Genomic DNA, 22,034 nt, shown 5'->3' with positions numbered 1-22,034 from the left:
AATTAGCATAGTACGAGTGTAGCCTGTGGAGCAAGAGACCAGATTTGGAACCCTAGCTGCGTCATTTACTAGCTGTGGACCTTGGGCAAGTTACTCAATCTCTCACACTTTTGTTTTCTTCAGGAATGATAATCGTATATAGCAATTAGAGCAGTGTTTGGCACATAATGCACATTCTGTTAGGGTTAGCTATTAACACAAAAATAAGGAATATTGCTTTTGTAATTTTAGAAACAATAAAAAAATAAGTAAAGGCATTCAAAGCTCTCCCAACCAGAGGACACCATAGTTGATATTTGATGACTATCACTGTAGATCTCTGTGTGCATGAATGCATATGTGCACACACACACATGCACAAGCTCACACACTTTTACACTAATGACACCGAAAGGGTATAATATCTAATGGAATGGACATTCTTTCGTGTCTCTAAGTGTCTATAAATATTCATATCATTTTAAAGGCTCTTTAATATTCCATTGTATGAATGGACCATGATTGATATGAATAATCCTCACCTGATGGACATTTATATTATTTCTAATTATTCTTTATTATAAACAAGGCTTGTTTGAATATCCTTGGCCCCTGCTTATCAATTTCCTTGTGATGATCTCTCATAAGTGGAGTTGCTGTGTCTGCACATTTTTTTTTGAGTTCATAGTAGTTTACAGCATTGTAAAATTTCAGTTGCACATTATTTCTTGTCTGTCACCACATAAGTCTGCACATTTTTAAGTGTATGACATACATCGCCAACTGTTCTCCAGAAAGCTTGTGCCAAGTTACACTTCCACCAATGTATGGGAGACCTCACATTTCTCTGAAGTGTCTCAAACTCTACTATTGTCATTCCTTTTCACCTTTGTTCGTTTGGTAATTGAAAAATTATATCACATTTGCATTCTTTTGGTTACCAGTAAGGTTGAACATCTTTTCCTCTGTCAGATTTCCTCTTTACACAATTGTGTAAGTACTTTGCATTATCAGTGTTTAACATCCTGATTCAATTCATTTATTTGAGCCCAGTTAACCAGGTGCCAGTTAACCTGGTGGGGCCCTGGGGGCTTGGATGGACACAGGATAGGGAGGTTTGATTAGAAAAGACCTGGAAGGTAAAGACCTGAAACCTGGAGGCTGGAGCAGAGACCACATAGATACTTGCCTCAAAGACTCATCAAAGTGGTGCTGACTTTTTTAACGCAGAAATCTGTTTGGGAGAACATCATTTAAATTATGGTCCATCCAAGTCTGTATGATACCAAGACAAAGTTTTTCTAAAAGTTGTATTAACATAAGGGTTTGCAAGGAAGAGATCAAAGATAAACCCAAGTGTTTTGGTCAAGAGGATGCTCACTTTCTCCCTAAGAGTCTTTCTCTTATTCAAGCAATCACATTGCCCTTTCTTTTCTCAAAAATACACAAGATGAATTATACTGTCACCTTGCCACTCAAGACCCTTTTGCTACTCCACAGCCTTACCCCATTCACCCAAAAGTGTGATGTGTCCCAATGCACGGGGCCACTTGGGTTGATTGCTCTTTACACTATTACATAAACGTTCTGGGCGGACATTCTTGGGCAGCTCTCTCTCATGACATCCCATTCTTCAGCTTTCTGCGTATATAGATACAACTCTACCTGGAAGGAGTGGGTGAGAACACATCTCCTCTTTGAGACATCCTCTATTAACTCCAGATAGCAAGGACAATTGGTCCTCTCCACTCCCTGGGACTTGGACTATTTGTACTGTGTTAGGTACCCACAAAACATTAGCTCTATGCAAAAACAGACAAGGGCATCAACCCACCTGAGCACAGCCTGCAGAAAAGCTAAGTTACCTATTTCCAGCTTCAGGGCAACGGCAGAACTAGACTCCTGCTACCAGCATCCCTTGAGAACTCGATTTCAAAAAATTCCAGGATACTTGACAACTTCACTAGGGACACATTTCCAGTCCTTCTTGCAACTATTTCGGGAATCCAGATGTTGAAACAGCAAGCCTGTGACCTGAACTTAATTTTGTGTTTTTAATTTGTACAGCTAGAAATTGAACTCACTTTCCCCTTCAGTGAACATGAAAACATGGATGACCTAAGATCTGCAGCTGTGGTTTTCAACTCTGGCTGCCTATTAGAATTGCCTGGGGAGATTATAAAAAAATACTGATGCCTGGATGGTCACCCATCAGGAGGGTGGCCTGGCCATGGAAGCTCCCAGTTTATTTGACTGTGCCCTGAGGGTTGAGGAGCCCCTGCTCTGTAACGCTATAGAACTGTGGGGCTCGGGGACAGTTGGACTTGTCTGGTGTCCCAATGCAGGCAAGCAGTTCTGTGCACAAGGGTCCCATTCTCCTTATACAACAGGGGACATGGCCTCTTTCCCTTGGAATGACTCCAAAACACCAGCTGAAAGAGTAGAACTAGATCTCCAGAGCCTTCTTCCTAGCCTGGCCATTCTATGCTCTTGTGTCTCTGATTTTATAACTGGAGTACATACTCTACACCAGTGCATCTCAAACTTTAATGCACATACAAATCACCTGGAGATCTTGTTAAAATGCATCTTCTGATTCAGTAGGTCTGGGACGAGGTCCAAGGTTCTGCATTTCTAACAAGCTCCCAGGCATGCTGATGCTGCTGGTCTGAGATCACCTTTGAGAATTGTGGGTCTCCACAGTAGAATGTCTTCTTTCCTCTCTGGTGTCCAGATCTGACCCCTCCTTTCTCCATTGCTCAGCAAGAGCGCCACTTCCTCTGCAAAGCTCTTGCACTTATCCTGCTCGTTTCTCCTGTAACAAACACCTAGGACAGGGCTCTCAACCTCAAGCATGCTTCAGTATCACCTGAAAGGCTTGTGAAAATACAGATTACTGGGTCCCACTTCAGTGTTTCTGATTCTGTAGGTCTTGAGTGGAGGGGAGGGAGTGCCAAGAATTTGGGCATTTCTAACAAATTTCCAGGAGATGCTGATGCTGCTGATCCAGGAACCACATTTTAAGAACCGCTATCCTAGGACAATGATGCTTCAACTTGGATGCACATAAAAATTTTAAAATCTTGATGTCTAGGTCATATCCTAGACAAATTTACAGCAGAATATGTGTGTGTGTGGGGGGGTGCCCAGTCAACTCTGCTACAGACTGTTCTAGGCAAAGTTCCTGACTTCTGGGGCTCAGAGGCTAAAACAACAATTAATTGTAGTCAATCGTGTTTCCCAGTTGTTTTGGTATATACATGCCTCCCCAAATATACATCAAGCTTCTTGAGGACAAGGACCACTGTTTCCTCTCTGGTGTCACCTTACCGTCCCCTGCCCAGAGCAGCTCCCATTAAATGCTTGCTCCCTCCTGCTTGAGGGTAGTAAGGCCTCACTGATTACTTTGGGTGAAGTCTGGCCATGAGGAAATGACAGGGAAAAGAGAGCTCAACAATCGTGGGACTTAAGTGTGTTTTAAAATACTCAGAGTGATCTAAGCAATGATCATCACAGTCTAGTAACGTCACAGATATGCACACAGACATCAGCTGGGCAGGAGCTGCCTTCTGGTGGACACAGACACTACCGCCTATCAAATAGTCTTGTGAAACACTCAGACAGGAATCAGATAAGCCCGGACCCAACCATTACATGTTAAACACCACCACAGGGATGCAATGAACAAAATCCAGAAAGTGAAAGACCATACAGGACAAATGATGCAGCTTCTTTAGCAATAACAACAACTGCAAGGGAAAAATAAAGGAGGAGGAACCTGTCAATTAAAAATGATTTGAGACACATCTCCCAAATGCAATATGTGGACGAATCATATTAAAAAAATACGAGATGATCTGAGAAATATGGACGCTGCCTGGATAACTCAATGAAAATAAGGAATTACTGTCATTGTTTTTTAGATGTGACAGTGGTATTGTGGTTGTGTTGAAAAGAAAGAGGCCTTTACCCAGAAGAATTGAAAACAGGGTCTTGAAGACATATTTGTACATCCATGTTCACAGCAGCATTATTCACAGTAGCTAAAATGTAGAAGCAACCCAAGTGTCCACCAATGGATGAACCGATAAGGAACATATGTGCACACATACCATGGAATATTAGTCGGCCATTAAAAGGAAGGAAATTCTGACATATCCTACAACATGGATGAACCTTGAGGACATTATGAAAAGTGAAATAAGGCAGTCACGAAAAGACAAATACTGTATGATTCCACTTATATGAGGCATTTAGAGCCATCAAAATCATAGCGACAGAAAGAAGAATGGTGCTTCCCAGGGGCTGAGGCGAGGAGGGAATGGGGAGTTATTGTTTAATGGGTACTGAGTTTCAGTTTTATAAGATGAAAGCACTAAGGAGATGGATGGCAGTGACAGTTGCACAACATTATGAATCTATTTAATGCCACTAAACTATACACTTAAAAACAGTTAAGATGGTGAATTTTATGTTAAGTGTATTTTATCACAATAAAAAAAATTGGGAAAGAAAGAAAGAGGCCTTATCTTTTAGAGACACGTGCTGAAACATTTACAGATAGAAAGATGTGTCAGCATGATCCCATTTGTGTGTCTGGGGTAGTGGGTGAGGCATAGAGACACAACACTGGCCAGGAGTTTGCTGGTAACCACTGAAACTGTGTGATGGGTCCCTGGGGGTTCATTCTCCTATATACTACTTTTGTATAAATTTGAATTTTCTACAATAAAACATTTAACCACTTTTCAGAATGAATAAAGGCATGGGCTCTTTAAAAAGCTTCTCACTAAAGCCAGGCTTAAAAACTCTTCGGAGCCTGATAAAATGGTTAATGTGTAATCCCAAGCAACTTACTGCAAAGTGACCTTTATACCACAGTTGGCTTCAAAAAGTGGGGAATTAGAGTTGGAGAGGCAGGTCAAGCGGAAAGAAAATCTCTGGCTGGAAAAGGACTCTCGGGGATTTTGTCCTGGCCAGGGGCAGGCAGCTGGGATGGAGCTGAACAGAACCTCAAAGAGTCACATGTCACGGAAAGCAGTTCGCTGTCATGCAAAGTGTGTCTAGAACTCAGGCCTTTTCTGTGACTAGTAACTTGTTCACAGATACCATTAGCAGAAGTCACTGTTCAGTTAATATCAAGAGCAGTAGAAAGCATGTGGGGCAAGTCACCAGGCACAGCCAAGGCTGTCCAACACTCAAACCACAGGATGTGAGAGGAGTGAGGCTCTCCTTTTATCAGGAAAGGGCTGAAAACCAAGAGACCTGAATTCTAGCCCCACCTTCAGAAGGAGACTTAAATTACACCCCCACTGACCCTACCCTGGCTAGCAGGTGTGTCAGCGGCTCTTGGCCTTAGCTGCGTCAGGATCATTGGGAGCTTTTTACACATTCCAACATCCAGCTGAGCCCCAGACTAATGACATCAGAATCTCAGGCGCCCGGGAATCAGACCTCCCTACTTTTTAAAAGGAAGACATAGGTCTTTGAGAAGACAAAATAATGATCTGGCCATTGTGTGTCGTTAGATAAGCATAACATCTGGAGACTAGAGAGGAACACTGTGATAATAAGTACTTGTTATAAGTACATTGTGATAATAAGTAATAAATAAGTACTTTATGTACTTATTTCACATATCCATATGATTAAATTGTGTCCTGTTTAATTTGTTTGCAAAAATTCCCCTTAGAACATGCTAATTTTATTTTATTTTTTTAAATTTTTTTTAAAGATTGGCACCTGGGCTAACAACTGTTGCCAATCTTTTTTTTTTTTTTTTTGTTTTTTTTTCTATCCCCCCCCCCCCCCCCCCGTACACAGTTGTATATCTTAATTGCACGTCCCTCTAGTTGTGGGATGTGGGACGCCGCCTCAACGTGGCCTGATAAGCAGTGCCATGTCCGCGCCCAGGATCCGAACCCTGGGCCGCCGCGGCAGAGCACGCGAACTTAACCACTCGGCCACGGAGCTGGCCCCTGAACATCCTAATTTTAAAGATTTTAAAATATGTAATCTCCTGTGGCTGGCCCTGTGGTGCAGCGATTAAGTTCACACGTTCCGATTCTCGGTGGCCTGGGGTTCGCCGGCCCGGATCCCGGGTGCGGACATGGCACCGCTTGACAAAAGCCATGCTGTGGTAGGTGTCCCACATGTAGGGTGGAGGAAGATGGGCACAGATATTGGCTCAGGGCCAGTCTTCCTCAGCAAAAAGAGGAGGATTGGCAGTAGTTAGCTCAGAGCTAATCTTCCTCAATTAAAAAAAAAGAAAAAAGAAAAGAAAATATGTAATCTCCTATAGAATGCAATCTTTCATGTTAAGGTTATGTTGCCTCTAAATATTTGCTTTAAGACTTACATTTGCATGAATTTGTTTCTTAGATGAGGTTCAGTTTACTTGCCCAAAAGGGGTGAAGTACACACCCACAGTGTGATAATTCTCTATCTAGTGGCCTCATTGACTTTATTCCGTAACTCTCCCATCCCCACCCCATCACCCATCATCCAAAGACTGGACTTCCATGTGTCAGTTACAAAGCATCAAGACATGGAGTTTTTACTTTCTGTTGGTAATAAATTTTGTGACTCTAACAGATTCATTTCTTAAAAGCAATGTGAATGAGTTTTTCCCCATTATCCAGCAAAGCTATTTAACTTCACATTGAGTCATATTAGTGCCCTGAATTTTCCAGCAGAAACCAAAGGCCAGTATTAACTCTCTTATGGGCCAGTGAAGAATTTTCCTGGAGATGTCTGAGGAACCATCAGACACTCCCTAGTTTCAGTTTTGACAGAGGCATCAAGAAGTGATTTACGGGAAGAAAGTTTTCCAAAAGGGGAACTCCTAAGCAAATTCTTGCCCATTCCTACAATATTTGACAAATTCTTACAACATAATAACAAGCACATGCATTAAAATACGTATGTGAAATACTACAAAACGTTTGTACAACTGATTAAAACTACAGGTATGATGTGTATGTTCACAAACTAAACTTTACAGTGAATTTGAAAGATTACAAATTATAGAAGACTGAGTAGGTGGCATGAGTCAAGGGTCAACACATATATACAGAAGTTTCGAAGGTACCAGCAGGAGCTGATAAGCACCAGAAAGACCTCACAGGCTTTTTGGGGTATCTACTCCAGACTGGACTCAGAAATTTGTCTTTTTATATTCCTGGAGATGGTTAAGTCCAGGGATATTGACTAATGCTAACCAAGCTCACAAGAGCTGATGGATAAACCCGCAGGCCAATTATTTAGTTTAAGATGAGATTTACAACAGTTATACGGGTTAGTTACTCTCATCTTCTAGCCCCTGCATTCTCTCCTTTTAGGCAGAGGTACAGGGAAAGCCAAATTACCATCAGAAAGATACAGAATCAGAATGAGGCACATTAGCTAAATGATTCAAATGTTTAACAGAATTAAGATAAGATGTTTGGAATCCTCCATCTCTGCAGCTGAGACTTGCCTGGGACTGGGAGCAGACAAGTGGAGACCTCTGTCGTAGACTGTTCTGGATTGAATTCCACACCCTTCCACAGCTGACTAACTTCCTGAGACAAACTCTCCTTTTGCTGTCCTAGGAGCCGGCTCTCAGGGCCTTCACTTTAGCAGTGAATTTGGGCATTATTGGAGAAACAAGTCCTCCCAGAAAGGGCACCCAGTGGTGCAGCGGCTGGGATGGGGCAGAGCTGTGTCTTCCCAGGAACTGTGGTGAATGGAATTGGGGTGGGAGGCTCTGTGCCCAAGCTCATGCATTTGGTGAAGCGTCCGTCCCGCTGCACACCGTGTCTTCATTCCAGGGGAAGGGGGAGCCCACAGCTAAGTGAATGGCATCAGACAAAGCTACTGGCAAATTCCTAACTGGCTCCTTCAGGGAAAGGCTTCTGAAGCCAAACATCTCTGAGGACCATTTGTCTGTGTGTCCAGGAGGCATTTATAATCACCCTGTGGGACTGTCATTTAGAGACTTGTCAGTCCCGCTCAGAGTCCGCTGGCTCCTTCTCCTCACTGCTTCTCAGGAGAGGCCCTCTCCTCCCTGTGGATGCTCTCTCTTCCACCTCCACTAGTCAGGGCCCAGTTCAAAGGCCACCTCCTCCATGACAAAGCCTCCTCGGGGGTCCAGCTTGCAGTGACTGTCCTTCCTCTGACTCCCATGCACTTTGTGTCATTTATCACACAGCACTTAACAATAAGGACAGTGGCTAAAGCTTACCGGGCACTTTCTATGTGCCAGGTGCTATGGTAAGCACTTTACATGTGTTATCTCATTTAATCCTCAAATTGATCCACCAGGAAGGTCTGCTACTATTCTCATCGCACAGGTGAGGAGACTGAGACCCTTAGAGGATAAGGAGCCTGCCCAAGGTCACGCAGCTTATCAGAGACAGGGTTTGAGGCAAGTCTTTCGACGCTGGAGCTGCGTTCTCACCACTTCACAAGTACTGCCCTGGGTTTTAGTTATCTGTGTGTATGGGCACACGCCTGCCTTTTACACCAGCTCAGGGTTAAAAAACCATGCCCTATGGCTAACAGTGTCCCACCGCCTGTTTTTGTATGGCCAGCTAGCTAAGAATAGTTTTTATATTTTTTAAATATTGTGAAAAAGAAGGAAAAGGAGAAGAAAAAGAGCAGGAAGAGATCACATAAAGACAAAAAGCTGCCTAAAGTATTTACTATCTGGCCCTTAGAAAAAGTCTGTTGACATCTGCACTAGATCATAAGTACTTCCAGAGCAGATGCATATCTTACTCATTTAAATTCTCCCACAGAACCTAACACACAATCTCTTAAAATGTTTTTAGGATGAAAGAAGAAAGGTGTGGATAAGACGCTTTTCAAAGTTCTCCTAGACCCATAGGGTAGAGCTTTCACTCTCCACTGCTTAGGGATTGCTGTGGTGCTGTAGTGACATCAGTCCACGTCCACGTCCAAAGGTTCAGCATGAGCTCTGAGGTGCTTGTCCAAGACAGGGGAGGGTTTACAAACCCCTGCCATCTATATTCTCATGGAAGACTTCTGAAAGCTCTGGTTGGCATTATGAGTACAACAGCAGCCAAAGACTAGATTATATAAAATGCATATCTTCACCACTACATCTGTGGAAAAGACGTATTTGAGGTGTCCGCTCTGCTGCCATCCATGGGGATGTGCTCCCCAGGCCATGGGCAACCCTCACCACACCTCCTTGTAACTCTGATCTGGGTTACAGTGATGACAACGAAAGTTGGGCAAATCAGATTCACTTTGAAGAATTAGGAATTGGGATTGAGGAACAGCGATGCACTCTGGAATGGTCCCTTGAGTAGAACAGACATACACATGGAGGCTAAGGAATGGCCAAGGGCAGGGACAAGAGGAGGAAGCCAGCTGCTGAAGAGGAAAGAAGATTCCAGAGAGAAGCAGAGATCAGAAGCAAAGAGAGAGGACAGCCTGGTTTCCCAGGTCCAGCCCCTAACAGATCTGACCATCCCTGGGTACTATGATGTCACCCCATATCCTGCTGACACTGTCCTCTTTTTGCATAAGTTAGCTTGAGTGAGTTTCTGCTACCTACAGCCTAAAATGTCCTGGCAATGACAATGGCATTTCTCTCTCCCTTGAGCATCATACACAGGCCCAGACAGCTCACTCGTACTTAGGCTGTGATTGTTGGAGCTGGACATATGGGATGGGGGGCTCTTGGATTAGCACAAAGAGCTCCTACCAGAGGATTTTCAAAGACTCCTTTGGCATCTCTAGAGTCTGACGGTTCTGATCCTAACAAGAAGGAAGACACAACCACCAAAATCAATGTGTGGACCTTGTTTTGATTCTAAGTTATACAAACCAAGAGTAAAAAAAGATGTTTTTGAGACAATAAGGGGAATTTGAATCTAGACTGGATATCTCATCATATTAAGGAATTCGTCTCAATTTTGTTAGGAGGTATAATGGCATTGTGGTTGTATTTATAAAAGAAACCTAATTTCATAAAGATCTGTACTAAAATGTTTAGAAAATTTGGGATTTTCTTTAAAACATTCCAGCAAAAACAAAACCCCTAAAGGCAAACAAAAAATAAATGGTGGGGAAATAGATAAATATTAATCATTGATGAAGTTGGATGATAGATATATGGAGGTTCATTATACTATTTTCTCTACATTTTGTGTTTGAAATTTTCCATAATAAAAAGTTAAAATATACATACATTTAGATATGTAAATATCTATAGATATAGATATATAGATATAGATAAATCAACTGGGGTCTTGACATGTAAGGTGGTCTGATGGTGAGCTTCCTCTGCTCTCAACAACTGCAACTGTGAAAGCTATCCAAGGATGTCCTTGTTTAGGGGGAGGTGGTCCCCCTGCTGATCAGCCACTAGGGGCTCTGAGGAGCTGCCAGCCAGTCATGCCCCATCAGGAGGAGTCCTGCCTTCTCTCCTCACTTAACTAACCTTCCTATCATACTCATTGGCCAACTCCTATCTTACCATGCTGGGTCCATCATGTGATGGCCTTGCGTCACTGCTTGGCTGTCTGCATGGGTGTGGACTGGTGTTCCCCCAACCTGATTGCAGGCACTTTGAAGGTAGTCCCTGCTGGTCTCATGCAAGACCCCCTCCTCCACCCTCCCCTACCTCCACCCTCCTACCAGCTGGGCTGTGCTAACTGTAAGTGATCACTAAGCCCCTAGGGGAAGAATGGCCCATTCTGTGTTCACATCACTTGCAGGTGAGAGCACTGGCTGGAACCTGGGCCTCTGAGGCCTGGCGGAACCTTGCCCACTTCTACCTGAGACGTGATCCGGGTTCTGATTCATATAAAACCACTTTTTCCCGCTTGCCCAGCAGAAGCATCTGGTATCAGCATTTGACTAATGAAGAGAGAGGGAAGGACCCTGTTAGATATTGGATGTGAAAGTAGCTTGATAATGACAAATAGTGTGATTATTCAGACCCGTAGAGAAGCATCAAGTCAAAGTCAAACAACATTAAAAACCTTCATCTGACCACCAATCTCCAAGCATGGCTCCACTGCAATAAAACAGGATGGCCATGGGGCCTGGAGCTGCTCACCTGCCTCAGGACCACCTGACAATCTGCAGCTCCTCCAGGCTGTTCTTCCACTCTCCTCTCCTCAAACGAGAGACCATTCTGGAAATCACCAGCCCAGAACTCTCTCAACTCCTGCTACGAGCCTCCAAACCTTGCTGCAGCTGCCCTGCCCTCTGCTCCTTCAAGCCTGTCACAGGGGAGAGGTGTGGGCCTTCCTGGCTCGGGGAGCCCCCAAACCTGAGCCCGGGGCCCTGCACCCTCTATGCAGCAGCCCCTCTCTGCTTCTCGCATCTTTAAACCACTCTCTTTCATCTGCTCCTTTCCGTCAGCATTCAATCTGCTCAGATCTCTCTCATCCTCAAAAACAAAACCCAAAATCTTCCTTTGACCCCTGTTCCGCCTGAGAGACTTCTCTAACTCCTGTCCTCCAAGATGAGCATCTTGGAAGAACTGTCCAACTGAACCCACGTTCGTCCTTCTGACTCTCTTCTCCACCCACTGGCCCCATCTCTCCCCCAGGTCTTCTCGGTCGCTCCATCCTGTGGTGCTCTTCAGTTCTTCCCCCACCTGTTGGCCACTCCCTCCATCCTAATGTCTCTCTCCTCCTGGTTTCCAGGATGCAGCACTCTTTTCATTCCCCTCCTACCTCTCTGGTGGCTCCTTCTCAGTCTCCATTGTGGGTTCTGCCTGCTCTGCCCATCCCTTAAATGTTAGTGCTCCTGGGGGCTCTGTCCTGGGCGCTCTCGTCACTTCACAGATCTCAGGGGCCAACCTTATTCCTTTCTATGGATTTGATCTTCATCTAATGTGATGAAGATCTTCATCTAATGTGATGGCTCACAAATTGATGCTTCCCTACTGAACTCCAGATCTCTCTGTCTACATGATGACCTGCTGGACATCTCCACTCGGGGTTTCCTCACACATCACATGCCCAGAATGGAACTCATCATCAACCACCTCCAAAACAAAACAAAACAAATCCAATATAACAGAGTCTTACTACTTCCTCCTCTGGTGTTTCCTAAATTGCTACCACGAGGTACTCACGTGCTCAAGCTGGAAACCTGGGCATCTCGTTGACTATCCTTCTCCCCCATATGCCATCTGCCATCAAGTCTTGTCAATTTTACCTGTTAAAATATTTCTCAAACCTAGTAAAAAGATCAGGGGTTGCCAGGGGTTAAGGAGAAAGAAGGAAGGGATGAGTAGATGAAGCACAGAGGGTTTTAGGGCAGTGAAACTACTCTGTATGGTACTATAATGGCTGATACATGTCATTATACATTTGTCCAAACCCCTAGAATGTACAACTCCAAGAGTGAACCCTAATATAAACTAGGGACTTTGGGAGATAATGATGTGTCAGTGCAGGTTCATTGATTGTAACAAATGTGCTACTCTCTTGGGGGATGTTGACAGTGGGGAGACTAGGCATGTGTGGAGACTGTGGGTATATATGAAATCTCTGTACTTTCTGCTCAATTTTGCTGTGAATATAAAACTGCTCTAAAAAGTAAAGTCTATTTAAAAGGAATTCTATTCTCTATATTATATAGAGAGAAAGCATATAATTATGTTCATATGTATATTACATGCTCAAATTACATATATAAAATAAATTACATGCTCAAAAAAAATATGTCTCAAATCCACCCCTTCTCTCCATCTTGGTTCAGGGTCTCATCATCACCTCTCTCCTAGACAACTCTCCAAACTGGCTGAGTCTTGCTTCCTTTAATCCACTCTCCACACTGAAGCCAGAGCGATCTCTCTCAAACAGACGATCTTGTCCCTTCTCCCACCCCAAACCCCTAAGCAGTGCTCCGAAGGTCTCAACATCAAGTTCAAACTCCACCACATGGGCTTCATAACACTGCATGATCACCCCTGAAACTTCTGGCAATCTGCCTGTTTCTCTGTGTGTCTGTTTTCCCTGTTCCAGAGGCCACTTCTCCCTTCTGTAGCCTTTCCTGGCTAACTTTTAACCCATCCTTGAGGTCTCAGTGTGAACATCTCTTCTTCCTGGACGTCCTCCTTGATTCCTGCTGTCTGGTTAGGCGCCCCTACACTGTACTTTCATAGCATCCCCATCACCAAATGCCTGGTTCTTCACCTCTGTGCCCCATTAGATTGAGAGCCCAAGTGACAGGGATGGCATCTGCCGTCTTCATTTTTGTATCTTCAGCACCTGGTCCAGGGCTCGCAGATAGTAAGCACTTAGCAAATATGAGTTGAATGAACAAATGAGGTTGGCTGACTTCTGCGCTAGGTGCACTCAGCTTCCCACTCTGGTTTATACATAGTGGGCAGCTCTGGCCCCACAAGGGTGATCCCAGGTGAATGGAGAGACCAGAAGGCTGGGGTTGCATTCTGCCCCAGACTAAGAGGGGAAACAATGCTGGGAAGACATTCTACAAGATCTTAAGCTGGAGCAGTCCCAGGGTTGAGGCACAGTTCCGGCGTTCTCCTCCATCACGTATAGAGTGAGAAAGCATTCCCGCCTACGTGCAGAGAAACATTTAGGGTTTTTGAAAATGTACTGATCTGGTTTGACCCAACTAAGCTGACCCACTTCTCCTGCCCCTCTTTCTGCCCTTTCCTGGTCATCTCAGGAATGTTCTCAGAGCATGTGTGCCTCATAAGAACCTCCTGGCAAGTTCATGCTTTTGGTCTGCTCCTAGTGTAGATCAGAGGGAGACTGGATTTGGAATTTGTTTCAGAGCTCTTGGAAGGCTCTGAGCTCCAGCTACTTCTGAGTAACCCCCAAGGGCCCTCCACACTTGGGCTGCTTCCAACTCAGGTCATTCCACCTCCCCCACTCCCTTGCAGCCACACTGACTGGGGCTTGAGAGAGGTTGGAACGCTGGGTAAATTGTTTGCTCACAGGGTCCCCACCCACGCCCCACCTCACCCAGCCCTCCCTTCAGGCAAGGTCAGTGTCAGCATATAGCCAGCTGCATTTCCCTAGCGGGGAATGCTAAAGAGACAGAGTTAACAAAAATCTATCTTATTAACAGGCTGACCTACCAGCATTGATCACATTAGAAATGACGGCTGCATACACAGTCCCCATTATGCACACAGGGGCAAGGCTCAGCAGAGCTGAAAAAGCCATTTAAATCCGTCCAGGGGTGACTCCTTCTCCAAGGCCCAAAACATCCCCCAAATTAATAACCTCCGACAAAGCCCCACCGGGGAAAATTCCTTACGGATTTGAGATTTTTTCACCCTGTTAATCTCCTAACTCAATAAAGCAAACACTCCTGCAGCAAATTAAATACTTTTATTAAAGGGCCCCTTTCCCCATTCTCTTTGATGTGGGTTATAGACCTGCAACCCTCCCAGGGCCTGTGCGAGGGGTTGTCCCCACCTCCCCATCATTTCCCCTGTTACTCCAAGGAGGTCTAGAACCCACTAGGATTTGCTGATTCTTGGATTCTGGATACTTCCTAGACCTCCTAAGTGGACCCCACAGACTGTTAGCTGAGGGAAATGCTTCCCATTCTTCTGTGGGGGTGACAGACTCCAAACAGGCCTGGCCCCAAGAACCTCTACTATTGCAGTTTGCCTGAATGAGGCTGCAGCAGCTGTCCAGGCCCAGGTGGACTTGTTGGCCAATGGCCAAACCCTTCCTCTGACCTCTCTAGAGGCTGGCTGGTCATACCTCCAACAGTGAGCTGGAAACCAGATGGGGTTAGCAGGAGAGATTAAAGGAGGGTAGGGCAGAAGTAGAGAAAAGGGATGGAAGTAGGGAGGCCCTCAGCTCCTCTCCCCCAACTGCTTCCTGCCCCCAAGTTGTCCCTCAGGCTGCTCCTCCCTGAGATCTGCCTGGAATGGGGTTCAGCCATTTAAATTTCTTCTAGACACCACTTCCCTTCACTTTGGTTTAAGGTCCACTCTGGTTATACTGAGGCCCTTCCAGAGTCCCCTTAGACACTATCCTCAGAAAGCCTGCCTTGTGGGGAAAGCCATCAGCTTGCAAATAGTAACCCCTAAGCCCCTTTTATATTTCAGGAGGAGCTTCCTTCTAGGAACATCATCACCCATAATTGCTCAGTTTCATTGCAGGGTCTGTAGTGTGGAAGGTTCTGTGGATCACACTCAGAGAGACTAGAAACTGGGTGTTTTGTCTATGGTGACAGACAATCAGGTCTCTGAGGGCCCTGAGGCCTTCTCAGCAAGTGTTATGTGGGTGTATGTAGTAGGCCCCCTGGAGGGTCTGGTCCTGGCCATTATTGCCAGGGGTTCTGGATACAGACCTTGCTCAGGGTGGGGAGAAGGCGCCCTCTCTCTCCTGGGCCTCTAAGAAGGCTCCTCCTAACTTTGCTTCTCTCTATTGGCCAGACTCAGACAGGAAGGGCACTTGCTCAGGCGAGGCACCAGCCCCTCACAGGCACTAAGCCACAATAGCCCAGACTGGGCCCCGGTCACTTGAAATGTCCGCCCCTCTCTTGTCAGCCCTGGATAGATGTCCCAGGCTCTGTGGCTGCCCCTTTATCTCCCACCCCAGTGCAATTCCCTCCAGACTTATATCCTTCCCTGGAAATCAAAACAGAGTCCCTGGAAGTTGGAGGAAGGGGAGACAGGTGGCTGAGAAATTGGGGAAAGCATGACAAAGTGCATAAGCCGTCGAGCTGGGGAGTCAGACAGGCCTGGGCTAGGAGCCGGCGTCAGCTCCCTGCGAGCTCTGACCCTTGGCAAGCTGTTTGCCCCTGGAAACCTCAGTATCCTCATCTATAAAATGGGGATAATAATAGTTCCTGCCTCCTCAGGGTCGATGTGCAGCTTGAACAAGATGGGCCTGTGACTCATTGAGCACACAGCGAGGGCTCACTGAATGAGCTGTTAGCAACAGGCTCAACAGCTTCCAGACAGGGACTGGGCTCAGCCGTGAGGCTAGGAATTCATTCCTTCCCTGAGGCCCACAGGGATCTGCTAGTCCACTCGATGGCCTTTATTCCAGGAGAGATAGGAGCTGGGAAGCTTGGAGATGTGGAAACTGGCCCCTCCCCACTCTGCAGAGCCACTACCCAGGTGAGTGAGGTTGGTGGGTGAGAGAGGAGCCCAGGCTGTGGTTAGTGGCAGCTGCCAGGCTCTGGGCGTCATGGTGGCCCCCAAGCCAAGTCAGTCCTGGGCACAGCTGGCAGTTAGTCCATTCATTCTCAACTGGGGCAATATTGCCCCTAAGGGGGTGAAAATTGGTTCTTGGGGGAGCAAACAATTTCATTTTATTAAATTTTTTTTTGCTGAGGAAGATTCACCCTGAGTTAACATCTGTGCCAATCTTCCTCTATTTTTTAGTATATGAGCTGCCAGCGCAGCATGGTCACTAACAGAGCAGTGTTGGTCTGTGCCCAGGAAGTGAACCCGGGCTGCCGAAGCAGAGCGTGCTGAAGTTAACCACTAGGCCACTGGGGCAGGTGCAAACAATCTTAGATATTACAATGTTTGTGGCATTCCAAAGCTCAACCCTACCTCACAAAATCTTATTCCTTAGTATTTAATTTCTCTTATTAGAAACAAATTAGGAGGCTGGCCTGGTGGCTGAGTGGTTCAGTTTGTGCACTCTGCTTCAGCGGCCCAGGGTTTCACTAGTTCAGATCCTGGGCATGGACGTGGCACCGCTCATCAAGCCATGCCAGGCAGCGTCTCACACAGCAGAATAGAAGGACCTACAACTAGAATATACAACTATGTACTAGGGGGCTTTGGGGAGAAGAAGAAGAAAAAAAAGAAGTTTAGCAACAGATGTTAGCTCAGGGCCAATCTTCCTCACCAAAACAAAAAAAGAAAAAAATTAAGTCAAATTCTAATTTAACAAAGTTAATTTAAATTAAAAGTTTATTTGGGAGGGGCTAACACAAAAAGAGGTTGAGAAACATTGGTATAGTCTTTCTTCCAGACTCTCTCAACTTCCTTCCTAGGGTCCCTGCTCCTCTCACCAGCCCTGCCTGCTGCCACCTACCATATCCTTCCTTCTCCTCTGGCTCTCGGCAGCCTTTGTTACCAGTGACCAGTCCAGTTCAGTTTAGAGGCCGCTCTGTCCCAAGCACTGGGGTATGGCCAGCACTACTCCTTACCCTGATCCTCCATCGGCTCCTGTGACTTCACTACATGGTTCCCCTCCAGCCTTCTGGCTCCTCTCTTCCTTCTACTGCCCCTACATACAGAGCTCTCTCTGCTCCCCATACGTTCCTCCATAGCTCTACTCTGCTTGTCCCACCACAGACTCTGCCGAGTCCCTTTTCTTCAGCAGCCCACTGGATCACTCCATCTGGATTTTCCCTCGCACACACTTTCCTTCCTCCCGGAAGCCTTCCTGTCTACTCCAGCCCACTTGGTGCTTTCCCTTCTCCTACAGCATTTAGTTTGAACCATTTGGCATGAAAGAATATGTGCCCTTGTATTATTCTCTCATGGTCTCACGGTTTTAATTTCTTTGAGATAAAGACAAAGCCATAAGTTTCTCTTTGCTCATTAGTGTCCAACCCAGTTCTGGACACCAAGGAAGGCAAAGGGAGGGTCTTCAGGGGCCAGGAAGTGCCCTGGCAGAACTCGAGGTGCGAGATGCCACTGGCCAATAACCCCTCCCACCGAGAGGGTCGGCTCAGCCTGGGCCCCAGGTGGACCTCAGCAGGAAGCCCCTCTACCTCCCTCCTGGGGCTCTGCCTCACCTGGCTGACTCCTTCCACTCCATCTGGTCTCCATCGTGCTGCAGGGTGTCCATCTCTGTGAAGAGGGTGGGGTTGGGAGCCTCATCTTCCTCCCCCAGGATGTCCTGGAGCTGCTCAGCAGCTGGAGATCCTGCAAAAGGAGGGCAGCAGGGTCTGCTGAGTGCTCCATGGGAGGTGGAGGGGTGCAAGGCCAATTGAAACAGAGCGGGAGCCAAGTACAAGGGAAAAGTATTTCCTAATTCAGTAAAACTAAGCCCAGCTTCTGGGTGAAGCTAGATTCAAGCCTCAGTGGGTTGGAGATGGTTGAGATACTCTCTGAGATAAAAGAGAAGAAAGGATTTAGTATGCATTCGGACTTCAGGGTCTTGTAGCCAATAATGAAGAAGGACAGAAAATGGCCAAAGCCAGGGCAGCAGCAAAGATGGGGAATAGAATAGAAAAGTGAAGTAAGAAAAACTCTGACCCAACTTAAGCAGAGCAAACCCAGAGGGATCCTTTCTCCCACCAGGCCCCAAACCAGTCAACTTCCAACGTTGGCCTTGAAGGGGCAGGCATGTGAAGGATGTGCTTGGGCCAGTGTGCCACATGGGCCCACCTTCTTCATGGGCAAGGTGATAGCCTGTTCCTGAGCTACTAGTCTGCTTTCCAACTGCCCACTGGATGTCACCTCCTGGGTGTCTCTCAGGCACCTTAAAAGTCAGTATTCTGACACTGAACATGTAGCTTTCCCCAAACATGCCTCTCCTTTCTTTCTCTCTTTCTCTCTCTTTTTCTCTCTCTCTCTTTCCCTCTTCCTCCCTCCCTCCCTTCCTTCCTTCCTTCTTTCTTTCTTTCACTCAATGTTTAATGAATGCCTATTATGTGGCTGGCATTGTTCTGGGTGTTGGAAAACAAAGATGTGAAGAAGGGCCATATGTCCTCCCTCTCTTGAACATCTGTTCTAGTGGCAGAGATGGACAATAAACAAGTAAACCAACCAATAAATGATCATTTAAGGTAGTGATAAGTGTTCCGAAAAAAATAATTAAATGACCAGGGAACTACATTAGACAGCATAATCAAGGAAGGCCTCCCTGAGGAGGGTGTATTTGAATCATTACTTGAAAGATGAGAATGAGCCACATCTGCACATCTGGAAGAAGAGTCCTCCAAGTGTTCCAAAGACCCTGAGGTGGGAATATACTGGTCAGTGTGTCTAGAGCACGGTGAGCAAGAGACAGAGGTATGACATGACGTCAACGCCCTGGTTAAAGGCATTAACTGTCCACCCAACTGCACAGGCTACACACCCTGGAGTCAGCCTCACCTCACCTCTTTCTCTCATCTCCACTTCCGTATTGAGAGTTTTTAAGAATACGTTCCCTCCTCTCTGATGCCATTGCCCCTGCCCTTGGTTCAGTCTCTCATTGACTGTCTCCTGGGCTTCATCAAGTCTTCCCCTTCCTCCAAGCCTCTCTATCCCCTCAGTGTATCATCCCCTTTGGCCCTCACTTATTTCTCCATGGACTCCCAATGGTCAATAGTTTCAACTACTCTTTCATAACACACTCCACTCTCTTACTCCTTGACTTCCCAATAAAACTGGCCAACCAATGTCCCAACAAGAATTCAATGGCCCAGTCTTCATCTCTGCAGGTGTGTCCTGAAGGTATGGGGAGAGGCAGTGTGGTACAGTGGTATGGTGGAGGCAGGGTACACAATGGGCTTCCATCCAGCTAGCAATGGGTGTGAATCTCAGAGTTGCCACTTACTCATGAGTGAAGTCACTCTGAGTAAACAGGGCTGTTGGGAGGAATAAATCAGATAAGGAGAACAAGGCATGTGACACAGGGCCTAGAATGGAATGGGTGCTAAGCCCCTTCACAACCAATCCCAGCACCTAGGCCCATGGCCCCTGCTGGAGAAAACCACCCACCTGTGCAAATGGAGAGTTTCCACTCTCAGCACATCTCAGAAGTACAGCCACCTTCCACTCATCCTTGTTGGCACCCTTTCCCATGTCCCTCGATGCCATTCCTAACCTTTGCTCTTCTCTTCAAGCCTCTTAATCCATCTCCCACCGCACTTCATCAAGAAAATAAAGGCCTCCAGGCATGAAATCCATCAACTTCCTCTCTTTTAGTCCTTCTATGTCCTTACCACTGCTCCTTTGAGCTGAAGAGTCCTTCCTCCAGCCTAGTCTCTGGCACCATCCATTCCCTTCTGCTGGATCTTCATTTTTGCCAACCAGCCTTTCCTTACCTGGGTCTTCAACTTCTCTCTCTCCACTCTCTTTCTCTCAGCCTATAAACAGTTCTTCTTACCCTCAAATACTTTTCTCTGATCTTGCCTGCCTTTCAGGCTCTCCTGCTCTCCTTTCCCTTCGTTATCCCTGTTTCTTGGAGTGGTCTACACTTGCTATCTCCACTTCCTCCTTACCCAATCACTTCCTAACCGGCTGCAACTGGTTCAGCTCCATCACACTAAGGCAGAGATTTCAAAGTGTGTTTAATTCAGCCCTCATAGAGTATAAAAATTTTTGAAATAGGTGCTAACATAAAGAATTGTGAGATTTCATATAAAAATCCAGATTTCTGACTTCTCTTGAAAATTCAGATATTCTAATGACTGTGCCCACATTCCTGCTTGGAAACAATCAATTAGAGCTGAGTGATGGCTGCCTTCTTTGGGTGGGCATATGCATTTTAGTTTGCCACGGTCCCCACTACTCCCTACTATACCCTGCTAATCTCATTTATGCTATGCACCTGAGTTTATAACCCCACCATCAGATCTCTCTTTTTATCTTATTCTCAAACCAACAAGTTAATAAAATCAATGAGACCAACAGCGCTGTGAAGCTATGGTCTGTTTTATTTCTCTTGGACATCAGTGGTACTGACTACTCCCTCTGAATTGAAATGCCACTCTTGGCTCTCATAATACAGCACTTTCTTGATATTTTTTCATATCTCTTTGAGGACTCCTTGTCAATATCCTTCTCTGGCCCCTCTTGCCTGTCTCACTTAAATCCTGATCTTCCCCAGGATTCCTCCTTGCCTTCTTCTCCCCTATCTTTCTGCACTGTTCCTGGTCCATCTTGTGTTCTTTAGGATGTCACCCTATAGACAAGGTCACCCACGTCTCCAGGTCCTGCCTGTATTGAGCATTTCCAACTGCCAACTGGACTGCTCCATTTGGGAGTTCTGCAGCCTTCTCGAGCCAACCTCAACATATTCAAAGCACTCTGCATCCATTCTTCCAACACCCCAACCCTGCCCTCCTCTGTTCTGATCAATAGCACCCCTAACTACCCAGCCATCCAGATGATACATGTTGGACTCACTCCTGAAGCCTCCTTCTCTCATGCCATCCATGTCCAACCAGACACTAACTTCTTTCACTTGCTTCCTAAATATTTTTTAGCTCTCTCCCTTTTTTCCATCTATTGCCACCATCTTGGTTCAGGTTCTTGTTATCTCCTGTTCCTAGCACCACAATAGCCACCTACTGATCCTGCTGCCTCTGGTGTCCCCATCCATCCCCATTCCCTATGTAGCAGCCGAGTTTGCTTTTAAAACATTTCAAACATGTTCATGTGACAGACTCCTGGGAGTCATGGTGCTCATTGGGCAGCACCATAAAATATTGTCCATATGAGTTAGAAATAATTCTAATAGCAGAAAATACTATTAATTCATCTGTATATAGCTCAATGGGCTTCACTTATTTAAGTGGATTTTATTTCTGACTTTTTCTATTACTTTAAACTTACTTTCTTTTCATTGACTTATTGATTGCTGACACTAGCAGACATCAAAGGTTTAAGGAAATTTTACAGAAGAAAAACTAACAATTGAACAAATAACCTTATTTTTTATTTAAATTGGGAGAAGACTGACTGCTTGATTCTGAAAGGGCGCACCAATTCTCCATGGGATCAGAGTTCAAGAACTACTCTTTTAAAATGTAGATTTGACCCTGTTACTCTCCAGGTGAAAAAACTTTAATAGCTCTCTACTGGGGTCTGATTTGGCTAGGTCTACACCCTAGGGTCTATGACATGGCTCAAAACATTCCTTGTGACCTGGCTCTAATCTGCCTTTCTAGGTTCTGTCATGTCCCTCACCCAAATGCCCTGGACCACAGCCACACTCAACCCCAGTCACCCTCAATCCCAGACACCCCAGACCCCAGCCACCCTTGACCCCACGTGCCCTGGACCCCAGCCACATCAGACCACACACAGTTCTCTGAAGAGGAGGGCACGTCACTCCTTGGACCTTTGTGTCTACCGCTCCCTAAGTATAGAATCCCCTTCCCCCTTCAATGCCAGATAAGAAGGC

At 45.9% G+C, this 22,034-nt stretch overlaps 1 protein-coding gene across 6 annotated transcripts in view; it reads right to left on the bottom strand.

Moving 5' to 3' along the window:
• Positions 1-22,034, bottom strand: part of SLC4A5 (solute carrier family 4 member 5) — a 116,062-nt gene that overhangs the window by 47,205 nt on the left and 46,823 nt on the right. For 5 of the 6 annotated variants that reach the window (XR_006888580.1, XM_046660727.1, XM_046660728.1 and 2 more), the window contains one exon: positions 17,710-17,839. Coding sequence is in view for 5 of the 6 variants with exons in the window: in XM_046660727.1 (XP_046516683.1) it covers positions 17,710-17,839 (130 nt within the window). In the remaining variant the exon portion in view is untranslated. Of the gene's footprint in view, positions 1-2,545; positions 4,005-17,709; positions 17,840-22,034 lie in introns of those variants that run through there. The other variant, XM_046660731.1, reaches the window with a different exon arrangement.

The sequence above is a fragment of the Equus quagga genome, chromosome 5 (assembly GCF_021613505.1).
Source record: "Equus quagga isolate Etosha38 chromosome 5, UCLA_HA_Equagga_1.0, whole genome shotgun sequence".
Classification (NCBI taxonomy): Eukaryota; Metazoa; Chordata; class Mammalia; order Perissodactyla; family Equidae; genus Equus; species Equus quagga.
The sequence above is the reverse complement of the archived record's forward strand: the minus strand, read 5'-3'. Positions and strand labels throughout refer to the sequence as shown.